The following is a 25,086-nucleotide window of genomic DNA, read 5'->3' as shown; positions in this document are numbered from 1 at the left end:
AAAATTTTGTATAAAAAGTTTGATGCTTTAGCTTTAAAAGTAACTGAAATTTTCGGTGTTTTAAACATTAATATTATGGGTTTGGTGTATTTTTGTAAACATATTATTCCCTTTGAGAATGATGTTTGTGTAGCCATGCTTAGCAGAAATCACTTGCAGTTTTTTTACTTAAACCGAACAATTCTGTTAATGGGTTAACAGAAGTTAACGGTTAAGAGATTTATACCGAACAGACCGATAACGTAAGAAATTAATTGTCCTTAATTTTTGAACTGATGACTAAATTCGGTTAAACCAAAAATAAAGGGGACTATTCGTAAAGTTTGCCTTTAATTTGTATTCAGCAATTTTATAATTCAAATCGATTACTGCGAAACTTTTAGACCTTATGAAGGAGTAAGAATGCATACAGAAAGAGGGTAAAGTCTTACCCTGTGCAAGTTCAAGAGCTTTTCATTTGTTAGTTTCTCCAGGGACAAGGCAAGCTCCATAGCTGAACCAAAGAATTCAAAATAATCAGTAAACAAATGAATCTCCTTTCTGATAGGGAAGCGGTGGCGGATTAATGAACGTTGCTCTTGTTGAAGAATCAAACCTATAAAAGATCTAGACTCGATGAAGAACAATAAGGGATGAATGGGGAATGTGGTGGCAATAGATAGGATTCTTTAGGGTTTCTTTTTGGTGCTGGAAACAAGATAAAAAATAAGATAAAGAAAAGATAAAGGAATTGCAAATAAAATAAGATAACCAAGAAATCAAAAGATTTCCCTTATGAAGGTGAACGGTAAAGATGATTGATGATATGGATGGATATGTGGAAAATCGATGGATAATGTCCTATCGAGCCCTCCTAGTCGTAATGAAAAGGCAAACACGATAATATGGCTCTAACCAACCCTCCTAGTCGCGATGAAAAGGCAAATTAGAGTGTGAAGATCAATCTTCCTCACAAGAACTTGAAAGAACTCAATGAGAAGAAGCTTCGAAGGCACAAGGCAATCAGCACTTGCAAAAACAAACTCTCGTTGTATTATTAATCAAAGAAATATTGAATTACAAAGTTTAACGAAGCCTCCTTTATATAGGGGCTGAGTTCTAAAGGTACTAAATAACTAACGAATAAAATAATAATAAACTAAACATATTTTAACTCTAATTCTTAATAAAATAATAATAACTAAAGATAATATTTTTAACTCAACATTAATTCCTAATAAAATAATAAATCTAATCCTAAAAGATAATGCATCATCCTATATTAAGTTATATTACAAATAATCAATAAAAATATTGAAAATTCGTAATATTTACAAAATCCCGTATTAATCCCGTATAGGATTTTCTGCATGCACCGTCTTCAGTAAAATAGTCATATCTTGAGTTCCCGATATCGGATTGATGCGATTCAAAAACCGTTGCAAAGATAAGAGACAGACAGTCGTATCTTCAGAAGACATCTTGACTAAATAAGATCAGGATCCCATTCAAAAAGTCGTCGTAAGTCTGCTTCTGTTCTGATCTTCTTTTTCAATGCTTGGACGAGTGAATCATTTGGAAGAGTTATTACTTCTTCCTTTGATATGAGCCTTGTGATGCATATATCATCCTCTCTTTCTTCAGAAAGATTCGACCTCGAATCTGAAACATTAAAGGGAACAACATTAAAATCGTTTAATGATTCATTCACATTATACTTACCGAATAGATATACTTTGAATCTTCGAGACTTTGTTCTTCTAATAGGTTCGAGTAGAAACATTTGTCCAAAGAAGCATGTATTATGGACTCTGGTGCATGTATCACTTTCTCAGTATGATCGTACTCGGTGAGGACGTCAAAATGGATTGCAGCTTCATTTTCTCACCAAACAAAATTATATGAAACTGTACAACGATAAGCAATGGATAGATTGGATCAAAACCTGATATTCCATCAATTTCTCACCATGCTCTCTTTCTTCCAATCTGGATTCCTTAAAGAACCTATTCAATAGGAACCATGAAATTAGCTGCACACAAAAAAAGTAATTATTTCAGTAATCTTAAGAAAGATGCAATCAAAAAACGTAAAGAAAATTCTTTGTTTAATAAAAAATGCATATATATACATATAGTTGACTTAAGATGTAAAAGAAGAGAAAAAACCCGCTTGATTTTGCTCGTTGATAGCAGCTTCACAGTCATCACTCATCAGAGTACTTTTGACGAGCCAATGAAGCTCGAACACTATAATATGATTAAAAAAAATTAAATATGATACAATAAAAACAAATAGCATGGTATGTAAATGTGCATATAACCAAATTAACATGTCATTTTCTTAAAAAGTATTAATGTTTTAACCACAATTATAATACAAGGAAATGATAATTGGCCAGTGCACGAATCCAAATAACTTTAATAATTAAGAGATTGTTGTTATTTATTAAAATTTTGAATTCGAGTATTATGTATATTGAAATATAAACGTTCATTGTCAAATGATTAAGAGTTTTTCATTGTCAAATGAATAAGAGTTTTTAAATATATACAATCATTTTATATTCACCTTAAAATTACAAAAAAAAAAACGATAATAGGCTAGTGAAAGCTCACATATTCACGTGAGCCGTGCTTCCCCCCCCCCCTAAATCAAGATGAATGTTGGGGAGAAAGGTGAATAAAATTACACCATATTCTAAAAAAAATGATTTTTTCGATTTAATATTAAAAATTTCAACTCTATTTAATTTGATTTAAAAAAATTTAAATAAAATTTGAGTTATAAATTAAGACTAGAATAACTCGAAACCCTTAATAATTAGTGGGTTGATTTTTAAGCAGTTCCTTGCAAATTGATTTTCCTTCATCCCACTCTGTTCTAAATGTCCTCAATACCTTAGATTCTGCAGCCACATGCAAAATATATATATATAAAGTTAGCTTTTACTCTCTAAACATACCATAATCCAAAGAAAATGAAACCACAAGAAGGATTAACATATGTATCAGCTACACTTGTAAAGAAATAGAGACCGGTCTTGACTTAATCAAAGAGTTGGGGGCTATAGAGCATTTAGTTTTCAAGAAGAAACACAACAATCTGTCTACAACTCTTCTCTAAGGAACGGAAAGAGGCAAGTCAAAATCAGCAAAAGTAGATCAAAATTCAAACTAAATCTTCAGTTCCTGTCAACTTCTCAATCTCAAACTCGTTTATTTATGTTCATGAATAAGCTCGTTTACTCGATTCTCCTTTTTCATTTAGTTTTTTACATTTTAAATATTGGTAGAGGCATGAACAAATAAAAACATGATAAAAATTGAAATTTAAACTATGAATTTTAAGGAGTTTCAAGGCTAGCGGCGTAATTTTACTATTTTTCTTCCGCTTGGAAATGAAAGGGTAAAACTAAAAACTGAATATATAAACAAACACTAAACGAACAAGTTCGCGAATGCTAAATAAGCACGTTCGTGAACATATAAATGAATATGTTCATGAATATTAAACGAACACGTTCATGAACATTAAATGAACATATTCACGAATAATAAATAAACGAACACGTTCCCGAACATTAAACGAACATATTCGCGAATAATAAATAAACAAACACATTCTCGAACATTAAAGGAACATGTTCGCGAACAATAAATAAACGAACACAAACCCATTCAAAAATAAATAAACGAACATGAACACAATATTAAAAATTTAAACGAATACAAACCAAACATGAACACCTAAAAAAATAAATACAAACATAAACTTATTCGTTCAAGTTTTGTTCATTTACACCCCTAGTTAATAAACGATTAATGCTCGAGTTTTTTTACTCTAAAATAAACGTTGAGGCCAAAATATTTAAAAAATAAGTAAAAACCAAAATAATCATTTTAATAAATGTTTACGGTAGAATTTTAACATTATGCCAAATGCATAATAGAGGGACCCTTTATAATATCTGGTGAGTGAAAACATTAGTCAAGGGAACCACGAGCTAGCCACGCGCTCTCTCCATGTCAATCAAACCTAACCATCCACGTGTTCCGTTATAAACTGTCAAGAATCTCCCCACCCAGTGGTTTTCATTCACCTTGCCAACTTCGTCGCCTCATTTCCTTTTCCTTCTCCATTCAATCTCCTCTGTAAAATGCTCCCAAACAAGTATTGTTCGCTATTTTCTTCTCCATTTCCCTCAGTTATACAAAGAGGAAATGTCGATTTCTCTCTTTCATCTTCTTCTTTTTTGAATAACTCAAATGGGTTGATCTCCGGCGTGACTGTTGTGAGCTATCCGAGGAAGGCTTCAGGTTTTGTGGGTGTCGTTTTGGCTTCGAAAGAGCCCAACCATCGACCCATTTCGAATGTCGTGTTTGAGCCATTTGAGGAACTGAAGAAAGAGCTTCTTCACGTCCCTTCCGTCCCACAAGTTTCTCTTGCCCGCCATTTGTACACGGATCGGTGTGAGGCTGCCATTAATGACCAGATCAAGTCAGTCTTTTTTTCTTTATTTTAATCCTGTGTGCTTTTTATGATGTTTTCATTGCATGAATGCCCATAGATTGATTTACGTATCCCTTTGGACCTTTTTGTTAGATGCATATTCCTTTCAAAAGAAAATGATCGAATTTTGCTTAGGATTGATCATTCTGTGGTAATTCTTGTTCTATTAAGGATATAGAATTTACTGAGATTCTGCTCCTTTTTGCTGAATCAGTGTGGAGTACAATGTCTCCTATGTGTATCATGCCATGTACGCCTATTTCGACAGAGACAACGTTGCTCTCAAGGGCATTGCCAAGTAATGTCTTGTAGACCCAAATCCATCATTTTGTTGTTTAGGTTATTACATTTTTTTTGAATCTTAATAGTTTATTTGATTGATGATTGATTTTGCAGATTTTTTAAGGATTCTAGTGTTGAGGAAAGGCAGCATGCCGAGATGTTTATGGATTACCAGGTGAAACATTGCTGCATGCATCATATTCTTTTTGTTTCCAAACTTTTCTCTTGGATTATTATTAGGATAAGGGACACAAATGGTTCTCAAGTCTCTCGACTATTATAAATTACAGAATATTCAATCAACTATTCATATGTTATAAACTCATATCAAGCCTCTGTTTGAATAGTCGGGTGATTATTTTGTAAATTTTAATAGTCGGACGACTCAACAAAATAACACCCTATAAGCGGAAAAAATTTGTTTTTTTTAGTGGTCAGTGAACTCAAAGAAGCAACGCCCTATAGTCGGACCAATTGTATGCTTTACTCTTATTATTATTACTATTATTTTACTCCTCCCGTCTCTTGTGAGAATTAGAACAAACGAGGAGGAAAGGTTGTGCTGCAGTCCATGCTGATGCCAATAGCAGAATATGATCATCCTGAGAAGGGCGATGCACTTTATGGTTGGACTTTTTGAATACACAAGAATAAGATATTTTTCCAAGTCTCAGAACTCTCAAGTGTTCGTTAATTGACTTATGATTTTTGTTTCAGCAATGGAACTTGCTTTGTCCTTGGAAAAGCTGAACAATGAGAAGCTTCTTAATTTACACATAGTAGACACCTCTCTTTCTCTATTAAAATAAATTTTAATTACTCATTTGATCCATTTATATAAATTACATATTTTACAGATGGCTAATGAAGTCAATGACGTTCATCTGGCGGACTTCATTGAAACTGAATTCTTGACCGAGCAGGTGAAGTAAATTTGATTTCAGTTCTGCTGCGTAGGTCTGTAAATGAGACTAAACATATTGCGAATTATTCGAGTTTGATTTGGTCAACACTCTAATCGAATGGGTTCGATTCGAATATTGAACGAGCAGAAGCGAAGTACTTGATACCCGACTCGAGCCTGACAATTTTAAGCTCGATGGCTTCCGAGTCGAGCTTCAATTTTGATTTCGAGTTCGACAATTTTAAGCTCGCGAACCTTCAAGTCGAACAAGTCGAATTCAGCTTTAAACTTTTCGAGTGGAGTCGAGTCTAACAATACTCAAACTTGACTTGGCTCGTTTACGGCGCTACTGCTGCGGTGTTTGTATTTCATTACATTTGCACTCAGTCTCACATTCATCCCATTTCTATCTGCTTTCATGTAGGTTGAATCCATTAGAAAGCTCTCGGAATATGTAGCTCAGTTGAGGAGAGCGGGCAAGGGACATGGTAATTCTTGTATTATAATTTGAGATCTTCCATTTACTGATTTGCATTATGTTTTACAGAGAGTTGATTTTTTTTTCATTGAATATTCATGATTTTGCAGGTGTTTGGCACTTTGATCTGATGCTTAGCAATCAACTGGTGACTGCATGATAAAGAATTAGAGAATGAAACTCTTGGTATTCATCAATTTCGTCTCAACTTTATTCCAAAAAAAAAAACTTACATTGCTGGTGTTGAATTGATTTGCCTACTTTTAATTGTTGGTTTAGGACAACAATAATAACGGACGCATGATTTCATATTAGGAGGGATAAACTTATAAAATTTTAATAAAGAAAGAATTTATATAATTTTAACGAGGGCTAAAACAGATTTTAAATGACAATACAAACAAAATATCGAAAATATATAAGAATTTGTCTCACCCATCCTCTCGATCCATCTCTGAGTACAGGGGTCGAGGCAAGTACATCGCATTGAACTTTTTGATTAAACTGCTTTGACACATCCATGAGTATAGGCCAAATTAATGTATTATAGCTGAAAGATTTTTTTAATAGTTATAGCTGAAAACCTAAGTTAGTCAGTTATGGTTATATGTCTATTATCTTTTAAACAAATTTTTGGAATCTAAAGAACAACTGACACTACAAATAAGGGTAACACTGACACTACAAATAAGGGTGAAACTGACACTAGAAATAAACAAGGGTAAGTTATAGAGCTTAGTATAATCTCTAAGTGCGTAAAAGTAACCAAAGAGTCTGCCGACGCAGAAATCAGTCGCATAACATCATATGAAAGAAATATAGGCTAGTAAGTCATATCTACTCGTCCACTCTCTAATCTCCACAAACAGAGTTCTCCTGAACTCAGTGTTTAAGAAAATGAAATACATATTCGTATTACAGTATCAAGTATACATAGTCGTATTATTGTAATAATCACTAGTTTGGTACATACTTGAGAATCAATGTCTTCTTCCCCCATAACTCATCTCATGCATAGTACAATATGACATACCATTATACATGTATATTTGCAATTCAAAATATATCATCAAGCTATCCTTAATGCATGGCATATGGATGAATCAAGTATGTAGTGTATAAATACCATGCTTATCAATCAAACAAGTTAGCATACTTACCCAAAACAATCCATTCATATTGAGTTATACAAGATTTCAAAATGAAAGTCATATGGTTTTCACACAACAATACACACAAATGTTAGTGAAACACACACCTCTAAATAGAAATCAACGAAGCATGGGCCTTCTCTACGTCTGGATGTACTAGGTCCAACAAGATCAGCACCTACACAGAAAAATGTTTAACTCTACTTAGTCTGAAACCAGTGATAAAATTGCTACATGAATTACTCTTCCATTAATTCCCCTTTTCAATTCATTAAATACATTGTATTAATACATTTATCTATTAATCCATATTATAAGATTATTCATATTTAAAAGTTTACCCATTTCTTAGCTCGAACTTAGATTGCTGAAACCGTTATTAGGATAAATTGAGTTGTTGAGTTTGGCGTCAATTGGTACATTCACAAAGTTTAAAACAGTTTAATCAGTCTAAATATGAAGATTTCGAGTCAGAAAGAGTAAAATATGCTGAAAATTCAAAGTCAACAATTCAAAATTAAATTCAACAGTTGGAGTCAAAGTCAACGATGAACGAATGGATTGGGTAACGAGTCTATGGAATGAACAAGGAGCAACTTGGGTTGGGTTCTAGAAGCTTACCTTTAGGCCTAAGGGTTCTAGGCTCTAATTGGATCTTGGGCTTCAAGCTTGACTGGTCCTACTTGACAACACTTGGAGCTTGGGTTGGTGGGTAAGCGAGTCAGATGGCAGGTCCAATTTTGGCTATCAACCTCTTAAATTATTCAATTCAATCAATAATTAATTAAATTTCAATTCAATTAAGCTCTCAATTTTGCAATAATGAAAATTAGCCCCTCAAAATTACTTAATTACTATTACTGACCATAACATTGGGATGTAACATCAATGCTTGGAACACGGCTTGGCTTTGAAACGAGAATGAACCCATAGACTTTTAATTTCTATACAAGAATAATTGAAGAATGAGAACCTTAAGACTTGGGCTGCATCCTAATACTGACAGAAATGATCATAGTCAGAAATAGATATATGATTTTATATCACATAAAAGTATTTAATTATATAAAAATTTAAAATTTTGGAAAGATCCAACTGCACTCAAACATCCCTCCGCTCATCTCCGGTCAAAGTTGTATTCTCCAATTCTGAGCAACAATACTGCAATAATATGCCACTGGTGCATGTGCAGGAAACGGCGAGGGGGCCCTTGAAAGGTGTAAAACGATGGAGAGCCCACATGTTAAGGTATTATTGGTTTAAATATGTGCATCTGAAACAAGGGCATGTGGTTCTTTAGACAAGGGACTAGTCGAGACTCGAGAGAAGTGCATGCATTTACACTAACTCACGGCTTACGTATCCACCCTTCTATCTCTTTTTCCTTTTAAATGTTGAATTATTTGAAAACCCGTAGCCTTAGATAGCGACAAATGAAACTAGTAAATTGGCAGGCTATGAAGGGCTTTCCTTTTCTTATCATGAATCTTGTGTTGTGACATCGCTCCTCCTTTCATTCACTCACTCTCCGGCCCCCACTGCTGTACTACCTCCTGCTTCTGATATTTTTTTCAATGTTACGCAAGTATTAAAGTGTCATGAATTTGTTAAAGTATACACATTGTAAGTTGCATTTATAAAACGACGAAGAATAGAGTTATAAATACTTAATAGATTGATCAAATATTTATTCTATATAAAGAGGTAGTGATGCTAAAAAAATAGGTTAATTTGGATTTACTCTTAATTCGTCGGAGAATTTTTACTGAAAGAACAAATATATCTTCTTGAAAGATCATAACGAAATAAAAATTCAAGAATTTCACTCTATCAATTAATTTAGACACACTTCCGTATAACATTTATTCTTGATGATTTGATATGATAAATCTTAGATTATAAATTTTATATCAACTATATTTTGATTCTAACATTAATAAGGTACTTAAAGTTGTAATGAATTAATGGTTATATGTTTATGAAGGAAAAACGATCATACATCAATTACACACTCATAAATTTAAGATATGATGATGCGAAGAAAGATAAAAAAAAAATTATGGCAATTTGTACTTGGAGTATAGGGTATAAGATATGTAAAATTCACAATAATAATGAGATGATTAAAATATACTTATTATGTGCAATTATATGGTGTGAAAGAAAGGGCTGGGTATTGGTCCTTTTCATACTGAGGTGGGGGTTACTCAAATAAGACGAGGGCATCATTGACAAGGATTGTTCTAAAATATTCATTGACGCTTGCTTGCACCATTATTATTAAAGGATATAAAATTAAGGGTAAGGTACATACTTAGTCATCATTCGATTCCGATGGTTACATTTTAGTCACTGAATTATTTTATTTTAAAAAAAATTATATCTAATGTTATGTTTTGGTTCCGCTTTAGTCACACGCTGTTAAAAAATTAACATTAATGTTGATGTGTCACCATAAAGTAATATTATGTCATCATTTAAAAGAATAAAAAATTTATCACGTCAACAATTCTTTTTATTTTTTTAACAAAGAATAACCAAAACGAAAATAAGATATAACATTAGGCCTCATTTTGAAAGAAAAAAATAGTTAAGTGATCAAAATAAAATTACAGAATTTGGTGAATGACTAAAAAACATAGCTTACCTTAATAATAGTAATGAGTGAGTTAATATTATAAAAAGAATAATAGTTAAAAAAAATCTTATATGATGAGCAGGGATTTTAAATAATGATTATCTATCAAAATAATGACCATATAATGGTGATGATGATGGTGTTGTTCAAACTCGTTATTTTATGATCGTGATACCTATAATAATTATAATAATATCCATATATATTTACATTGAGATAAACACAACACAATAAAAAATCGGGACAATAATTATAGTTTAAATCCTTGATGATGAGGATATAATGAGGGGAGAGAGCACCTGAAACTGAAATGGCAAAAGTGTGTAAATTCAGAGAAGCTCACGTGTGCATATATATCAGAATTGGTATTGCACTTTATGTTGTATTTAGTTTACGGAATGTAAGATTATTAGTGGGAATAAAAGATTATCAGAGAATAAGATTACTGAGAATGTTGTATTTTTTGTTTGGTTGGTTTAGTAGGAATGTAAGATTACCGTTTTTGGTTAAAGAAATAAAAGATTATTAGAATATATATTTGACCAAATTATCCTTATTATATATTTATTTTTTAACAAGTTGAGAAATTTTATATATTTTCTTTAAAAATTTAAATTCATAAAATTAATTTAATTTTTTTATAAAATTTTATTTTAACCCCTGAACTTTATATAAATTTTAATTATATTTTTTATAAATCTAAAATAATTTAATGATAAATTTGTAATTTAACCTTCGTAAAATTTTTATTATTCAATGACAGAGGAATGATATTTTGAAAAGAAAAAAATTAAGGACATTTTAGTCTAAAATACCAATAATCCAATAATACATAAGAGAAGATGTAATGATATTTTCAGTAATATATCCAAAAAAATCTAATATTTATAATAAAATATTATTAAAAATAACATTACCGGCCAATCAAACAACGACCAACCGATTAAAGAAAGCCGGGACGAGATGCACGGTTACATAGAGAAGCGCTGTTTGTTGTAAAATATTTGGCTGTGTTTCCCTTCTCTTGCCTCCACTTTACAAGCATTGAAGTTTGTCTTAGCTGGCTATGAGGTTGTCAGTTCGATTTTTAAAGATTTTATCTTAATTAATTTATATAGTTTCGTGTCTTACATTTAATTTTAATGTAAAAATATTTTAATATAGATTTTTTACATACAAAAAATCTTAAGCTCATGACTTACTTAAACGATATTAAACTACCTATCACTTAAATCAATTTCATTAGAACTTTCTTAAATCAATTTCATTAGAACTTTCTTTACAAGTAAAATAGGTTAAATTTCTTCTCTATAGATGATGGACTCCATACATCTGATTGGAGATTACCTAGCAGAATCAGGTCCAAACTCAAAACAAGAGAAACCCAGTAGTAATAGCCATTTGCTCCTTGCTGAGGAATGATGAAAAGAAGAATTCTTATATTCCTTAGAAATGATGAAGATAAAAAAAAGAGAGATTGGTTGAAACTTTGACAGAAATTAAAACTAGATTTCTAACTAAATTTTAATTTTGGTTCATGGGATATCGATCCAATTTTCAGAGAGAAACTAAACACTACTAGTGGTGGCAGTACCAACACTTGTCCCAGTCTCAGGAGCAACATTATAATTACCACCACCGCCATCAACCGGTTGAGTGGAAGTCATCGACACATTGACGGCCACAGCCGGAGTTGAGACAGTGGGTCTTTTTCGCTTCTTCTTCTCATAAGGAATTCCTCTAGCTTTAGACTGCCCTTCTCTCACTTCCCTCAGATAAATCCTCACAGCCCTTGCGCCAAAGGGGTTTGATTCTGGACGTCCACCGTTTTCTTCATACGCAGCTCTGAGCCGTCCGATCAGTGCGTCGAGGCTGCCCCACGCTTGCTTGAGTGGGCAAGAGCAAGGAGCGGGTGGGTTTAGATGTCCGAAATAAGGACAACCCGTTATGTGAACCTTAGTTTTGCCGAACTGGTCAAGGTACTTCAAGAACTCAATTACGTGCGCGCCACTGCAAAGAGAGAGTGTTAATGGCGGATTATGCTTCGTCAAGTACTGCAAGAAAGTGTTCCAATCTCGACGCTTTTGTGACTCGTAACGACTCGGTGGAGCTGGGGAGTAAGACTCGCCACCATCACCTCTTTGCTGGGAAACCATCTGCGGGGGGGCTGAAGCTGATGCTAGTACAGCTTCGTTGATGCCATTCACACTGCCTCCGGAACCAGAATCCATTGACTTCAAATAAGATGTAAAAAAAGGTGTTTTTTTTCTTTACAAATTCAAGCTGGGATTGTGTTTTTGTATGAATTCCAAGCTATCAATCCATCACTCACAAATTCTTAATAGATGCTTCTGTTTGATTAGGTCAAATACACTCATCTTTTCTGTAATCGTGAGAGATGACAGGAAATTCAATTAAGCAAAGGAAAATTCAACCGACAAAAAATAATAGGCAGAGAGACAGAGAGGGAAAAATATAAAAAGAAAAACAAATAAGTAGGCGCAAGCTGGATGATGAATATGATGGGATGATCAAAATAAATTTCTTTTTGTATTTTATAGAGACAAGGGATATTTAAAAATATTTTACCCGGTTGATTTGTTCCATTATCCGTTGATCCAGACTTAAAAACTAAGTAATTATTTAAAAATTTATTTAATTGGATCGGGTACCTAACTCGTGATTTTTTTCTGAATAGTTAGACCATTTTTGGAGCAAATTTTTTTATAATTGTGTACCCAACTCGATCAAGTAATTTTAATATATATATATATATATATATATATATATATATATTAGCTTAAACTATATTTTTTATTTTAGGTTCTTTAATATTTTTACCTTAAAACTAAATTTAAATCCCTAAACTTTTTCTAGGTTTGTATTATGTACATTTAAATTTTAATATTTAAATTTTTTTATTTGTTAATATGAAATTCAAATGAAAAATCACAATCGATAATAATATTTTTAATGTTTTCTTTTGAAAATAAACTTTAATATATAAACTAACTTCAAATCATTAATTTTTGTGTATGTATTCTGTATATTATGAACTTTTAAATTTTATTTATTTTCATGTGATTTTAAAAAATCAATTAAAATTTTAAATATGTATATATGAATAAGATACCCATGACTTGAAGATGCAGGTATCCAGATTTTAGGGTACTTGGCTACCGAATACCTAAACTTAGCAAGTCGAATTACATGTCGATAAGTATACTACCCAAAGAATCAGATACTCGATACTTTCGATCTCTAAAAATATGAGTACTCAAATTTGAACACACTCAATATAGATAGTAAGAATAGGAAAACAATTATAATTTCGACCAAAAGAAAAAGAAAAGAAATGTAACGAATTAACTCGCACTTTAGTCTAGGAAGGGGATTATTGCTACTGTTATGATCGGGACGAGACGAGGAGCGCAAAGGCACCGACAATGTAGAGCATAATGTCACAAAAGAAGATTTAGGGTTGACAAAGTTTGTGAAAAAGGGGAAAAAGGAGGCTTAGACGAGCGGCTGAAACAAAACGGCGAAAAGAGTGAAGGGAAAAGGGCTTTTTGGTGTTATAATAGGGGGAAATGCTAAACTTACGCCAATTAGGCTTAAACTTCTTAGAATTCATAGTTAAAACTCTAAGTTTCACAATGTATTCAATTTAGTATACACTTTCACCAATATTTAAAATATAAAAAATAAATGAGCATGTTCATGAATATAAACGAACGAGTCGATAAATGAGCTCATAAACGAACTTATAAACAAGCTCATAAACGAACTTATAAACGAGCTCATAAACGAGCTTGTTCGTGAACATAAACAAACTGAACACACCTCTGTTCATGTTCGTTCGTTTATTTAATGAACATTAAATTTTGGTTCATACTTGTTTATTTAGCTTAACAAACGAACATAAACGAACGGTTCACCGAACGCTCTATTCATTTACACCCCTAGTTGTACGCACTACCTAACACCATTAATTCAATCTCATCTCGCTTATATTTTTAGAGTAAAGTACATAAATGGTCCATCGATTATAGGGTGTTGCTTTATTAAGTCTCTCGATTATTGAAAGTTACAAAATGGTCCTTCAATTATAGGACGTCGCTTTGTTGAGTCCTCGACTATTAAAAGTTATAAAATGGTCACTCAACTATTCATATGTTCCAAACTCTTCCATTTTCGTTAAAAATTTGACGGTAGTTTGAGTTTAACGTTAACATACTGACTAAGATATGCTAAAATCTGATCCAATAATCTCAAACGACTATCGTATCTCTGGCAGCATGTTAACGTTCAACTCAAACTATTGTGTTTTTTTCATCAAAAAAGACGATTTTAGAATATATGAATAGTGGGGTGACAATTTTGTAACTTTTAATAGTCGGAGACTTAATAAGCTAACATCATATAATTAGAGGATCATTTTATAACTTTTAATAATTTAGGGACTTAACAAAACAACGTCCTATAATCGAGGACCATTTATGTACTTAACCTATAACTTTATACATCTTAAGAAGATAATTTATCATTATTTTTAAGTTTAAATGCGCCATTAACCCCTAAACTATACCATTTTTACCGAGTTACCCCCTAAAGTATTTTTCGAGACATTTTGTCCCATTAACTTTAAATCATTATCCTGATTGCCCCATTTCGTTAACTTCGTTAAAAAATTCTTGGACCAATCATAACACGACACATCACCAATTTTTTTTTCTTCAGAATTTTTTTTTCTCATTAAAAAAATTGGTGACATGGCTTGTTCTGATTGGTTAGTAAGATTTTTTTAACGGAGTTAACGAAACGGGGCAAACGGGATAACGATTTAAAATTAAAGGGACAAAACATCCCAAAAAATACTATAGGGGTAGCTTGGTAAAAGTAGTATAGTTTAGGGGCTAATTGTGCATTTAAACCTTATTTTTAACCATATATCTTTCTCTTATATTATTATCATAATTCATTTTAAAAGCACATTTATAATCTTACTCAATTGAATCACATATTGACTTTAATATTAATTTAAAGTCCATTATGACATTAGTTAGACAAACTCAAGTACACGGATCCACACAACATAATATTGCGTAATCGCCCATAATTGCAAATGAGTTTCACACAATCCTATACACTATACAATGGACACTGCGTCACTACCGCTTGCCGAAGCGACAATCATAATCACAAGATAACACAGTAAACCAATGAGTTGAAATACAATATAGTCGCTAGTAATTGTAGGATTAAAATCGATAATTATGAGAAAATATTTTTAATATATATTATTATCATAAAATATTATATAAATCAACTGATAATTATATTATTAAGTCCTAAGATATTAAAAGTATCATGAACATAAAAATATAGATACTATTAAAGTTGTATTTATAATTTGATGAAAGTTATAAGTACAAACAATAATTGATTCTTAAATAAGTCATATAAAGGAGTTATGGTCCCAAAAAATATATTATCTCGTATTTCTTTTGAACTCTATTTTTTTTTGGAAGATCTCAGCCTTAAGGTTCTAACAAGTGATATCATCGTGTACTCTCAACCATTTGACAATGAACGTCTAATCACCTTGTAGTCGTTGGTGCTCGAACGTGACATCTAGAAACAACAACGATTCTTTTAACAATTGAGGTAAGATGGTTTGTGCATTTTAAGGTTTATGTTTTAAGGGATTAAGTTTATTGGTAAATTATAATCGTATAATTTAAGGTTTATAAACTATTATTAATCATGATTGTTGCAGTGTTGTTTGCTATACATATTTCGATAATCAAGCACACAATTCTTATTTCAATTATTTGTTTGATTGCTTGCACTGATAGTCAATGCGTGTCATATCGTAATTTAATTGCGGCTGCATATTCTTCAAGTGCGAGTACTTCATATTCTTCAATTGGATTGTGAATTAGGATAATTCAATTGTTTTTTGGGTTTTGCGTTTGAATTTTGAAACTGTTTTTTCAAATATTTTTTCTCTCTTTCAATAAGGAACTGAAGATTATAAAACCCACTAATCGTTATTTCAGAGAATCACTTTTCATTAAATATACAATTGGATTACATTCTAATTCCATGATGTCGCTCAAGAATTTTTCAACGCTGAAAGCTATTTAACGGTCCAACCATAGAGCAGGATTTGTTAGACTTCCTACAATTTGCTTCTCGTGTGGTTGTTATGGTCATATAAAAGAAAGTTGTTCACGGATTACATCTAATCGTTCAAATGAGACACCCCAAGATACGAATGCTGCAATTAAAGGTAGCTTGATTGAGGGAGTGATTTTGGGTAATGAGGTGGGAGAGATCGTGGGAAGCATTTGGAGAATTCACGTACCTTAGAAAGCTTGTATGAGGAAGGGGTACGTGGCTATCACATGCATGGTAAAAAGATGGAAAAAACTAATTCCAATGGGCCAAGCAACACGCCACATTATAATGCCGTGCAAGCAGCCCCACGCGTTGGGATTCCTTGGGGTTCAACCCTAGATGCTAGTACTACATATGAGATTGAGGTGGAACAGAATCTATCGACGCAACACCAAAGAGCAACAATTGGAAGGGTTGGGCACAATGAAACTATCCTTAATAAAGACAAGCATGTAGTTGTCCAGGTAATTGGAAACGTCATTAAAATTCAACTAACCAAGCATGTGGAATGAGTTAGTTCATTTGGACATTCTAGCTGTTTCTAAACAGTTGATTCACGCCTCTTGCTTTGAGGTGCAGACAAAGAAGTCATTCTTTATAACCTTCATCTATGCCAGTCCAAATGGCTCAATTCGCAGGCAGATTTGGGATCAAATTATAGCTCTTGAACCATCGAATGGCAGCCCATGGGTGTTAGGAGGAGATTTCAATGTTATTTGTAAGGTGGCAGAGAGTCGTGGATCGTTTCTTCAAAGATTTAGGGATGGGCATGGGTAGGTTGTCGGCCAACCCGACCTGACCTGGAAGTTTTATACTCTCAATTTTTTTGTATGAGATAATTACAAATAAAATTTCAGGGTGAATACATTAAATAAAAATGAGTACTAACATAAAGAAATACGAATTTCAAGGTAAGCACGTGCTCATCCTGATCAATACATACATCTGCCACTACCCTCAACGTGAAATCTGACCCGAGTATAGGATAATTTCGCCCGATCTGAAATTTGACCCGACTTAAAATAATATAAAATTATTAATTTTATTCAATAAAATAAAGATTTATTTGAAAATAAATAATATAATAGGAGTATTGTTTTAATTATCTTTAAATATATAAAGTATAATTATATTATATTTTGAGTTGGATCAAATATTTGCACCTTAAAACCGAACACGATCTAACCAAACTTATTTTCTAAAAAAATTAATCTTACTCAAACCGAACATGAATTTTATTCAAAAATATATGATACAATCAAATCAAATCGGATCAAAATTCGTCGTTTGAGTCCAATTTCCGTCCTTATGAGAGAGTGAGAGAGAAACGGTTGCTTACAAAGCCAAAACCCTAAGCAGGAGAAGCTTTCTTTTATTCTTTTCCTTATGGGAAATCCCTAAATGCCCTTCGTCCTCCTCTTTCTCCTTTTATCAATGCATTCCTTTCTCATCTCCTTACAAACCTTGAACCATAAACATACCCATCCAAATCCAGATATAAATTTTTTTTTCTCTTTCCCCTTCTTTCCATCAGATTCTTTTCTCTTCTTAATCAGAGTCCTAATCGGTACGTTTTTTTTCTTTTAACTCTTCTTTCTTTTAAATGCTTAAATCTTAATAAAATAATAATAGTCATGATAAAATTGATGGTTGGATTTACCCATCTTCCTCGGGTTCTTTTTCTTTTTTTGTTTTCTTGATAAATCTGAAATGTTTGGTATGGATGATAGTATGAAATTGTCTACATTTGTGGCACTGACGGTCGTTTTTCTGGGGTTTTATGGCTTTTTCGGCAGTTTAATGCACTATATGCTTCCTAGAAAGAGAGCTGGTGAAGGAGAGGTTGTAGAAGGAGAGACTGAAAATAATAATAGCACCAACAACATAAACAACACTGCTGTCACTCCGCCGATCAAGAAACATCATATTTCCACCGCCGATGCCACCGATTTGACTGCTAATAACCAAACCTTAACCGTAGGGGACAACAGAAGTAACTATAGTAGCACTAGTGTGATTGAGCTACCGGTCATGGCTCCTTGGGGTGCGAATCTAAATGATATAGACGAGGATCTGCACAGCCGGCAGCTTGCTGTGTATGGCCGCGAGACAATGCGCCGGCTTTTTGCCTCAAATATCCTCATCTCTGGCATGCAGGGCCTCGGTGCTGAAATTGGTATTTTGATTTTTTGTCTTCTTTTCTTTTTCTTGTTTTTCTCGTCTTTTCCTTAGTTTATCATATCATTTGGCTTTGTTTTGTTGATGTTTTATTTCTTGATATTATTTTGACAACTCGCTTTTGTGGTGCATGATGAATGTGACCTTGAGATTGTGATTGCTTTAATGTGTCATTGTGCTCTATGATGTTCTTTAGAGTTAATTTTGTCCCCATTGGTCGAGTATATATTCAATTCTTGTTGTTAACATAGTCTTTCTTGCTTTATCAATATGTAGTAAACAATTATAAGATGGTTTATTATCTTATACAATAGCTGTGGTGTTTCAAACAACACAAGTGGATTTTTATGCTTGACGTGTGTCCATCTAATCATGAATAAAGAGATTGAGAATTTAGTGTTGAATGAACTTGTCCCAATATGTAGAGTTTATGATCTGCAGACTGCAGTGCAGGACTATGCTATGATAACCATAATTTGTTTTGAATTTTATATTAAGCTTATGATTTCCAACGTTTACTTCAATGCCTTTTTCTTTCTGCAGCAAAGAATCTCATTCTTGCTGGTGTCAAATCTGTGACCTTGCATGATGAGGGAGTGGTGGAGATTTGGGATTTGTCCAGTGGTTTTGTTTTTTCGGAGAATGATGTTGGTAAGAATAGGGCACTTGCTTCGGTTCAGAAGTTGCAGGACCTAAACAATGCTGTCGTCATTTCTACCTTAACTACCAATTTGACCAAAGAACAACTATCTGATTTCCAGGTATATTGTTTTATTCATTGGTTTATCTATTTATTTTCCTAAATTTAGGCTTCCTGTGATTTTCTTGTTTAAAATTGTATTCTAGTTTTGGGGATAAAAGTGCAATTCGATAACAGTTTCTTCAACTAGATTTGCTTTGAACCATACTATGGAATTTTGGCACTTGGAAAAATAAGATTTAACCATTGATTCTGGTCGAGTATTCATGGCCCCTCTGCTTTCTCTCTTATATTATATTTTTTGCGAATGTCTTTCTTTGTTCAGTTAGTTATTTTCTAATTTGTGCAGGCCGTTGTATTCACTGATATAACTCTCGAAAAAGCTCTCGAGTATAATGACTACTGCCATAATCATCAGCCTCCAATTTCCTTTATCAAGACTGAAGTAAGAGGCCTTTTTGGTACTGTCTTTTGTGACTTCGGTCCCGAGTTTACTGTTTTTGATGTTGATGGAGAGGAACCACACACGGGCATAATTGCATCCATCAGCAATGACAACCCTGCTCTAGTATCATGTGTTGATGATGAAAGGCTCGAGTTTGAGGATGGGGATCTTGTCGTGTTCTCTGAAGTTCAGGGTATGACAGAACTCAATGATGGAAAGCCACGGAAGATTAAAAGTGCGAGGCCATACTCATTTACTCTTGAGGAGGACACCACAAATTTTGGTACATATGTAAAAGGTGGCATTGTCACTCAGGTGAAACAGCCCAAGGTGTTGAACTTTAAGCCATTGAAGGAAGCTCTTAAGGATCCTGGTGATTTTCTTCTGAGTGATTTCTCGAAGTTTGACCGCCCACCTCTCCTGCACATTGCATTCCAAGCACTCGATAGGTTTATCTGTGAAGTTGGCCACTTCCCTGTTGCTGGGTCAGAAGAGGATGCTCAAAAGCTTACATCTATTGCTGCTGACATCAATGAATGCCTTGGGGAGGGTAAAGTGGAAGATATTAACCTAAAACTTCTTAGGCACTTTGCCTTTGGTGCCAGGGCAGTACTGAATCCCATGGCTTCCATGTTTGGAGGCATTGTGGGACAAGAGGTAGTCAAAGCATGTTCTGGAAAATTTCATCCTCTTTTTCAGGTTAGTTGAAACTACTCTCTTCCATATGTTTTTCTCATTGTTGCATGTGTATATTAGATGGTATCCGTCTATGCATGCATGTATGGATTCCAATGCTTAGATGGTTAACATGTTCAAATTAGGCTATTTGGCTATATTTCTATTAATGACAAATTGAAACCCTATTCGATCTTTTAAGCACTTCATTAAATTTATCTGTCAAACTAGGCAGTTCTATTTTTTTAAGAATTGGAGACTTTGCTAAATGGAGGGGGTTTCTTTGGACCTTTACATCTTATATCTCTACTCTTTCCTGGTACCATAGGCCCTTATCTTGGCAATTTTTTGCTACTTATTTTAGTGCGATACTTTCACAGCTGATATATGGTATCGACTGCTTTTCAACTTGATTTTTAGTGGAAAATTAACTGTAGTCATTTGCTTTCAACAGTTTTTCTATTTTGACTCAGTGGAGTCTCTTCCTGCTGAACCCTTGGAGCCGAGTGATTTTAAACCATTGAATAGCCGTTATGATGCACAAATATCAGTGTTTGGCTCCAAACTTCAGAAGAAGCTGGAGGATGCAAAAGTGTTTATAGTTGGATCTGGAGCTCTAGGCTGTGAGTTTCTGAAAAATATGGCATTGATGGGTGTCTCATGTGGTACTCAGGGCAAGCTTATAATCACGGATGATGATGTAATTGAAAAGAGCAACCTCAGCAGGCAGTTTTTGTTCCGTGATTGGAACATCGGGCAGGCTAAATCAACTGTTGCTGCTTCAGCTGCTGCATCTATAAATTCTCAGCTTAAAATTGAAGCTCTGCAAAATCGTGCCGGTCCTGAAACTGAGTCTGTGTTTAATGACGATTTTTGGGAGAACTTAACAGTGGTCATCAGTGCATTAGATAATGTCAATGCTAGACTCTATGTTGATCAGAGGTGCCTATATTTCCAGAAACCACTTCTTGAGTCGGGAACTCTTGGTGCTAAATGCAACACCCAGATGGTGATTCCTCATCTAACTGAGAACTATGGAGCCTCTAGAGACCCACCTGAGAAACAGGCACCCATGTGCACAGTGCACTCATTTCCTCACAATATTGACCACTGCTTGACATGGGCTCGATCTGAGTTTGAGGGCTTGCTTGAGAAAACTCCTGCCGAAGTGAATGCTTATCTTTCGAATCCATCTGAATATGCCACGTCAATGAGAAATGCTGGTGATGCTCAGGCTAAGGATAAGTTAGAGCGCATCCTTGAGTGCCTCAAGCGGGAAAAATGTGATACATTCCAAGATTGTGTCACCTGGGCTCGCCTAAGGTAGCAGTTTAGATGGTTGAGGAAAATTCTTAGTTTTCATTAGTTTCTTATAGAATTTTTTTTATTGACATTCTGCTGCTTTTGTATATAGATTTGAAGATTACTTTGTTAACCGGGTGAAGCAGTTAACATTTACATTTCCTGAGGATGCTGCAACCAGTACTGGGACTCCCTTCTGGTCTGCTCCAAAGCGATTCCCACGTCCACTTCAGTTTTCAGCTGCTGATCCTACCCATCTTAACTTTATTATGGCAGCATCTATACTTAGAGCTGAAACATTTGGTATCCCAGTTCCTGATTGGGCCAAGAATCCAAAGATGTTGGCTGAGGCAGTTGATAAGGTGATAGTCCCAGATTTTCGGCCAAAGGAAGGTGTTAAAATTGAGACAGATGAGAAGGCTACTAGTATTTCCACTGCCTCTACTGATGATTCAGCTGTTATTAATGAGTTACTCTTCAAGCTAGAGCGTTGCAGGAACAACCTGCCACCAGGATTCAGGATGAAACCAATTCAATTTGAAAAGGTTTGAACTTCGATCATATCTTCTCTGTGCTGATAACTTGTAACCCTTTCTTTTTGTGCCATCCTTCTTATTGATTATATACTTATTTTAATCTCTAGATACTCTTTGTAGCTATTATGATCGGCTATTGGCCAAAATTGTCTGTCTTTAGTGTTAGGCTTCTTTTCTTCTGGTGACCGGTGGAAAATGAGTACGAGTAGTTAGTTGTAAAATAGCTTTGAGGTTTTACTCCCCCCCAAACCCCGATTATGGTGTTATTTTAATCAACTTGTGATGGTAACTAACGGTAATGCAATTCCATGAATTACAGGATGATGATACAAACTATCACATGGATCTTATCGCTGGTCTTGCCAACATGAGGGCAAGGAACTATAGCATTCCTGAGGTGGATAAGCTAAAAGCAAAGTTTATTGCAGGAAGAATCATACCAGCAATTGCCACTTCCACAGCTATGGCAACTGGCCTTGTCTGCCTTGAACTGTACAAGGTTCTAGATGGAGCGCATAAAGTGGAGGACTATAGAAATACATTTTCAAACCTAGCACTGCCTTTGTTCTCCATGGCTGAGCCAGTTCAGCCCAAGGTAACTAAGCACCAGGACATGAGCTGGACTGTGTGGGACAGATGGATCTTGAGAGGTAATCCCACTATGAGGGAACTCATCCAGTGGCTCAAAGACAAGGGCTTGAATGCTTACAGCATATCTTATGGAAGTTGCCTGCTCTTCAACAGCATGTTCCCAAGACACAAGGAACGATTGGATAAGAAGGTGGTGGATGTGGCTCGGGAAATTGCCAGGGAAGAATTGCCTCCCTACCGATCGCACTTGGATGTGGTGGTGGCATGTGAGGATGATGATGATAATGACATTGACATTCCTCAGATCTCCATCTACTATCGTTGAGGTGTGTTCAGTAATCCGCCTGATAAACAAGGCTGTGATTTTAGGATAGCATTGACATTCTTCTATTACGGTGTCGTAGCAATGAGCATACAAAACGGATTATGATTTATCTTGCTAGACGGTCGCAAATTTCATATAAAAACTGAGTTACTTTTGTTGCAGAATGTGATATAATCCTTCTACTTTATGTTATTTCTTGGATATGCATGCATAGGTAACACTTTGCCGCTAGCATGTACATGTGCATGTGCAGGTGCATGTGGATCATGCATGTATTGTTATCCTCTGTCCAAGCCATGTGAGATGTGGAACTTTGGGAGCCCTCCACTATGGGATGTTTGCTTTTGTCATCTCTAACCTTTTTAGGGAACAATTCCTTCAGATCACGCTCGTCTCTCTGTTGCAGGAATTATGGAATTTGGGTGCCCAATATACACATGTTGGTGAATAGAATTGGGCAAGTGCAACAAACCATGCTTTAGCTGCTGGAGTGAAATTTAAGGCATCAAACGGTAAAGATGTGAAAATCTCAAAATTGCTGGGCTTATTTATTTGCCTATGTTTTAGGGCAATGTCAACATAGTTAATTAAAAGGAAATCCATCCTCAAAATTCATTTTCGACTTCTTAGAAGTCCCCCATGCAAACTGAAGGCTTGATATAATGTTTGATACATGAGTTTGTCATCTTTATAAATATGTTGTTTATATTTTTTAATCAATTTAATGCTAATATTTATGAAAAATTACATATTTGATGTATTTATTAAACTAACTCGATAAAAATTACATTGTTGACACATCTCCTTTTATCTAGACTTAATGCCCATTAGGAATGAATTCATCTTTCCCATTTGACAAAATTTAAACAATCTCAAGAAGGATCATCTATTGCCTTGAAGTTTGTGCAACTACGCTTCTCTCTTATTCCATGTTATTAGGGTGCGTTTGGTTTACGGAATGTAAGATTACGGGAATAAAAGATTATCAGTGGGAATAAAAAGATTACCGGGGAATCAGATTATTGTGAATGTTGTATTTTGTGTTTGGTTGGTTTAGTAGGAATGTAAGATTACCGTGTTTGGTTAAAGGAATAAAAGATTATTGAAATGTATATTTTATCAAATTGTCCTTATTATATATTTATTTTTTTACAAGTTGAATTATACTATAATATTACTATAATTAATTTATATATATATTTTTTAAAAATTTATATAATTTTTTTTACAAAATTGAAAATATAAATAGATTTAATGAAAGAGTAAAATTTTACTTTGAACTTCATATAAAATTTTAATTATGGACTATTTTTGTAAATCAAAAATAGTTTAAGGATAAATTTGTAATTTAATATTCGTAGAATTTTTATTATTTAATGATAGAAGAATGATAGTTTTGAAAGAAAAAAAAATTAAGGCTATTTTAGACTAAAACGCCTGTAATCTAACAATACCTAAGGGAAGGGGTCATCACATTCCCGGTAATATATCCCAAAAAATTCACTGTTTGTAATAAAAGATTAACGGAAATAAAATTACCGACCAACCAAACGGGGGAATGAGGATTCCATTCCCTCCGGTAATATCTTATGTCGTGAACCAAACGGTCCCTTAAAATTCTGTTTTGGAAAATTATGTGCAGTTTGATTTAGGGATGTAAAATTATTGTTGAAAATAAGATTATCAAAATATTATATTACTTAACATATTACTGAAAATGTTTTATTATCTTATTTTATTTGTTTGACAGTGACATAAGATTACAATTTTTAATTGAATGAGTATAAGATAGGAAAATTGTATGTTTTACTAAATTATCATTGATATATATTTTCTTTTTTAACAAATTGAATTATTAATATTAAAATCAAAATATTTACACGAAAGTTTATAAAAAAATATAATAAATTATATTTTTAATTTATATATTTTTTACTCCAATATTATTATGTGTTTATTTTTAGATACTAAAATATTGATTTGTGTACATACTTACACTAGTATAAGTATGTGTTAATTGCTATATATTTTTTTATTTTATTAATACTACGAGTTTTACAATGACACATCATATCAAATTATTTGACAACAATAATAGAAAATATAAAAAAATATTTTATGAAAATTAATCATAAAGATTAAACACATAATTCATGATTCCAAAAAATATTTTTCTCTTTTGACAATGATATTTTCCGTGAACCAAA

General features: G+C 33.6%; 3 protein-coding genes across 4 annotated transcripts; 2 read left to right on the top strand and 1 right to left on the bottom strand.

The window, feature by feature from the left end:
* Nucleotides 1-4,091: 4,091 nt before the first annotated feature.
* LOC120116195 (ferritin-3, chloroplastic-like) lies at nt 4,092-6,403 on the top strand. The gene is made up of 8 exons (XM_039136732.1): nt 4,092-4,479; nt 4,706-4,789; nt 4,888-4,948; nt 5,312-5,399; nt 5,491-5,552; nt 5,631-5,696; nt 6,102-6,165; nt 6,266-6,403. The coding sequence occupies exons 1-8, from the start codon at nt 4,139-4,141 to the stop codon at nt 6,313-6,315; spliced, it is 816 nt and encodes a 271-aa protein (XP_038992663.1). The 5' UTR covers nt 4,092-4,138; the 3' UTR covers nt 6,316-6,403.
* Nucleotides 6,404-11,363: 4,960 nt separating this feature from the next.
* LOC120116177 (protein LIGHT-DEPENDENT SHORT HYPOCOTYLS 6-like) lies at nt 11,364-12,450 on the bottom strand. Its single transcript, XM_039136723.1, has one exon. The coding sequence runs from the start codon at nt 12,173-12,175 to the stop codon at nt 11,513-11,515; it is 663 nt and encodes a 220-aa protein (XP_038992654.1). The 5' UTR covers nt 12,176-12,450; the 3' UTR covers nt 11,364-11,512.
* A 5,023-nt stretch (nt 12,451-17,473) lies between these two features.
* LOC120116229 (ubiquitin-activating enzyme E1 1-like) lies at nt 17,474-23,080 on the top strand. 2 transcript variants are annotated; one of them, XM_039136771.1, is made up of 7 exons: nt 17,474-17,694; nt 17,924-18,303; nt 18,849-19,066; nt 19,355-20,149; nt 20,580-21,448; nt 21,540-21,972; nt 22,283-23,080. In XM_039136771.1, exons 2-7 carry the CDS (start codon nt 17,928-17,930, stop codon nt 22,877-22,879), a joined length of 3,288 nt encoding a protein of 1,095 aa, XP_038992702.1. In that variant the 5' UTR covers nt 17,474-17,694; nt 17,924-17,927; the 3' UTR covers nt 22,880-23,080. The 2 variants fall into 2 exon arrangements, with proteins under 2 accessions (XP_038992702.1, XP_038992703.1); XM_039136772.1 differs by lacking the exon at nt 17,474-17,694 and adding an exon at nt 17,749-17,856 and having other exon boundaries at nt 17,992-18,303.
* Nucleotides 23,081-25,086: the final 2,006 nt, after the last annotated feature.

The sequence above is a fragment of the Hibiscus syriacus genome, unplaced genomic scaffold (genome assembly GCF_006381635.1).
Source record: "Hibiscus syriacus cultivar Baekdansim isolate YM2019G1 unplaced genomic scaffold, ASM638163v2 tig00110287_pilon, whole genome shotgun sequence".
Classification (NCBI taxonomy): Eukaryota; Viridiplantae; Streptophyta; class Magnoliopsida; order Malvales; family Malvaceae; genus Hibiscus; species Hibiscus syriacus.
Note: the sequence above shows the minus strand (reverse complement) of the source record. Positions and strands in the feature narration are given on the sequence as shown.